The 4,361-nt window shown below is 29.6% G+C and overlaps 1 protein-coding gene across 1 annotated transcript in view; it reads right to left on the bottom strand.

The window, feature by feature from the left end:
- LOC106686495 (protein takeout) overlaps positions 1-4,361 on the bottom strand; it is a gene marked incomplete in the record, with an annotated part of 11,072 nt that overhangs the window by 5,814 nt on the left and 897 nt on the right. The window contains 1 exon segment of the mRNA XM_067048173.1: positions 300-392. Coding sequence (XP_066904274.1) covers positions 300-392 — 93 coding nt within the window.

Raw genomic sequence — 4,361 nt, 5'->3', positions numbered from 1 at the left:
TGGTGGTCTGATAAGACAGGACTTCGTGAGGGCTGATAAGAATGGTGGTCTGATAAGACAGGACTTCGTGAGGGCTGATAAGAATGGTGGTCTGAACCTTCTGTTAAACCTTGGTTAACAATATTTTGTTACTATTTTGAAACCTTTATTGACCGCCACATTCACTGTCTTCCTCCAATCTACTTCATACGGTCAACTATCTTCTTCCAATAGTAATTTTAGATATATTAATTTTTGATGAAGGTTCATATTTAAGAAACTGGATAGATACATTGTTACAGAATAATTTCCTAACTTACCGTCCTTGAAGAAATTAAGGGCATTCTGAACCTGTTTCTTGAGGCAGTCTTCGTAGTCTGGAGAGCTCTGTTTGCAAGCACTCCATCCTTCCGCTGAAATTGAAAATACCAGCTTAAAAGAGGAAATATTTGAGTGAAGAATTTTTTTTTTTATTTTCTATAGTCTGTGAAAAAATCTATAACATAAAAATATATAGTACAATTTTATGAATAAATAACTATAACTTAATGATATGCATTTCCACATGAAAATTCTTTCAAAATATCGTATAATGTAATATGCTGGATTTATATGTTTGCCATTTGCTGCAAATCCAAGGCTACTTGGTAAATTCTTGGTAATCAAAGGAATCAACAAACAAATATCGATATTGACACCAGATAGAAATATCGATATCGATATCCCATCCCTAAGTGGTGGTAGATGATAAAAATTCATAAAAATGATATTACATAACCTATAAATTCAACCTTTGTTTTTGAATTTTTAACAATTTGCTAATTTAATTACCTAGATATATAGTTTCTTAATAAACGTATATTAGTGCAATGTTAAATAAAATATAAATCACTAAACTTAATCAGCAATATTTGATCAATGTATTTATACGAAATCGATAGGATTTTTAAATACACAATCTTTAACTAAAGTTAGTTATTAAACCCAAAGGTTGGGGATATTCTTCAATTCATTAAAACTCGAAAGTTACAAATATTTATCTGTTGACAATGTTGAACGGATGGTCACAAATAGAATGTTCTTAATGTTTTATTTGTTACGGTATATGTATCATAAAAGTTCAAACTGTTGTGAGGACAAAGAACACTTAGCTTCGAAGTAATCACAACAAAGATTTCACATCAAGTAGTGCCAAACAAATCGATATATTCACAGTTTGCCACAGAGCAACTTGTATAGGATAAAAAATTAATTTTTATATCATACTTTAACAGGCAGTTCTAAAACAATCCTAACTGAAAACCAAATTGCGGATGCAGCACAAGGACCCTTTGATTTATTTCCAAAAACCATCACTCAAGAGGTTGCCCATAAATTTCGGCCAACTTAGACTATCCAATCCAAATGACATCCAACTGTTGTAGATGTTATTTTGGGCATTCACTAATTTTCTATAGTTAGGTAAACGAGTAGAGGCAGCATTATGTTTTTCGCATTTCGAAATATGGCTATCTTCCAGAATAGAGAAATAGAGTAAAAAAACTGTTGAACTGATTCGATACTTAGAATCCACACACAAGACTGAAACGACAAGAAACTGCTCCTAGTTTCCGATTGCTACAACACTTACTTGACAAACGCTCTAACCTTCCCATTCACTACAAAAAATTATTATACACTATGATAATCAGACCAATTTAGACATATGGAATTGAGCTCTGGGGCTCTACCAAACTATCAAATTCCTCCCGCATCCAATCCTTACAATCCAAAATCCTACGTAAAATCTTTGATGCTCCTTATTACGTTACAAATAAACTCATCCACAAAGACCTTAACATCTCGTTCGTTGCAGATTTGGCCCAAAACAAATCTGCGTCTTTTGATTCCAAAAAATTCCTTACCCATTCTAACCCATTAGTCCTTAATCTCTCATCCTTAACAATCCCTGATAATCCTCCGAGGCGTCTGAAATGAAGATGGCCAGGGGACCTTCTAATTTAAATTAATGCTTGAAGTACCACCAATGAGTGATTTCTTCCTAAGTGTAAATGCATTCCACATATTTACTTATTGTATTTATTAGTTTGCACAGATGTAGATTACATTACATAAATAAATTTAAAAAAAGTTTAAAAAGACTAGTTCTCTCCCTTAATTATAAACACTCAAACGAGTGAAGGTTCAAAGATTATTTATTATTCTCTGTATGTAAAAAAACAAGAGAATAAAAGGGAAATACTTCTTATATGATAGAAGTTTTTGAGTGAATTTTGTAAAATATTTGGTAAAAAAAAAAATAATTTTATTAATTTATAACTAAATAAATTAATTATCAAAAATTGTAAACCAATAGATAAAAATAACCAAATTGTGGTATCTTTTAATTAAAATTTCTTTGACATCATTCATAACATCCTTGATAGGACCAAAGGACACAGTGCGCTATCTAGACAAAGGTTTACGTTAACGAATTTAATTTATTGAATGATAGCTGAATGACCATGCGTAGTACATAAAAGGAAGATGTTCCGAGTTAAGTAAAAAAAAAAAATTCAAATAGTAATTAAACTATTGTGAGACAACATTTCGCCTCACTTTGCAGGGCTTCATCAGGGCTAAAAACGAAATGATTTAGTTTAATAATGATTTGACATATTTTAAATCATATTTAGCCACATCTTAGTTTACATTTATTTCAACTTTGCAATTATCTTACTTTAGTTGTATTTTTTTAGCCCATTAAAAATTGGTAACAATTAAAATTAAATAAAAAATATTGTTTTAATAGCCAAATTAAACTACTAATTTAATATACAAAAAAAAGAAAATTCTTAACTAACATAATCTTTTCCCAACAAAGCTAATTTTCTCCTTAAAAAAATAAATTAATAAAAGTAATATAGTCATGTCGAGGTAAAAAGAACTCAAATAGTAATTAAGCTATTTATTGTGAGCCAACGTTTCGCCCCACTTTGCAGGGCTTTATCAGAGATAAAAAAGATACAAACAACTAAAATAATACTAAGAAGTAAGAGAATAGATAACTTGAAATAAAAGTAAACTAAATTTACTAACTACTGGTTTTTTTTAGTATATATTGTCTAAAATTTTCATTTTAAAAACTACATCTCGAGAACTTTTAAACGTAAACATCTCGACTAGAGCTCATATTTTAGAATATTTACTTTACTTTAAATTATCTTTTATTGGGTTTCCTAGTGTTGTAGGTAATTTCAAAGATTAGTGGATTAGTAACTTCGAATGAAAGCTTATTTTTTTTTTAACGTTTTGAATCTGCCACCATTTTATATACCCCTACCTATACTTGGCAGACTCATCAGTTTTGACTAGTAATTATAAATGGTTTACATTAATTTAATAAAAAATTGGGGTGAACAGAGTTTTCTTCCGACAGGCTCTTGTACTATCATATGTATTTATAATGGTCGAAATTTGTGTCGTATATGCCTAATATAGAAGTCGATATAAAATATAGCATCCTTAAGTTGTCTTTTATTATTTCTATTTACTTTTTTTTTTTAATGATAAAATACATCATATTTCCCCTTAAATAATATTAAGGATCGATAATATACTTAGTAACCTTAATAAGCCATCCTGAGTAATTAATTTAGTTATGATTCGCATTTCGCATCGCACGAGGCAACTGAAAAACAGAAAAAAACTTAAATTTATTCCAAATGCGAGAAAGTTCGTTTCAAGGACTGTTTGTCCTAAAGATATGGAGATTCGAATGAAACTTTTGAATAAGCCATTTTGTATTCTCCCTAACTATACTTGGCAGACTCATCAATTTTTACTAGTAATTAAACATAGTTTTCATTAAATTAATAAAAAATTGGATTGAAATAACTGCCTTTTTTCCAATCAGGTTCTTGTATTAGGAATAGAATCCGATAAAATCGGTATGAAACCAACTCTTGGTACTTATCCCTATAATCCTTGAGAGTTTTAATGAGATCGCATTAACAGTTCCATCGATTATGTCCGAACACAAAACCGACTACAAGCAGACAAACTGATTTTTTTGACTCTGAAAATGCTTATTTCATTCCCTCCTTCAATATAAAGTTTCCCTTCTTTCAGTATTAAGGAAATATAATAATTATTATTTAAATATATGGGTGATTCTCACAAAAAGTGGAAATTTTGAATTTGAAATTTCAAAAAATTAAAATACTACTCACAGCATGAACAAAAATTGTTGTATTTAGTTAACCACTATTAATGAATTTTCAAGCCTCATCATAAAGTCGGTGCATTTATTTTGTTAATAAAAAATACGAGGAATTATACATTTTTAGGGCATGACGATACTGAATTTATAATGATGAGTTAATAATTGGTTAATATATATA

Source organism: Halyomorpha halys, unplaced genomic scaffold, assembly GCF_000696795.3.
Source record: "Halyomorpha halys isolate HHAL.00 unplaced genomic scaffold, Hhal_1.1 Scaffold831.1, whole genome shotgun sequence".
In the NCBI taxonomy this organism is placed as follows: Eukaryota; Metazoa; Arthropoda; class Insecta; order Hemiptera; family Pentatomidae; genus Halyomorpha; species Halyomorpha halys.
This window is presented reverse-complemented; position numbering and strand designations above follow the sequence as displayed.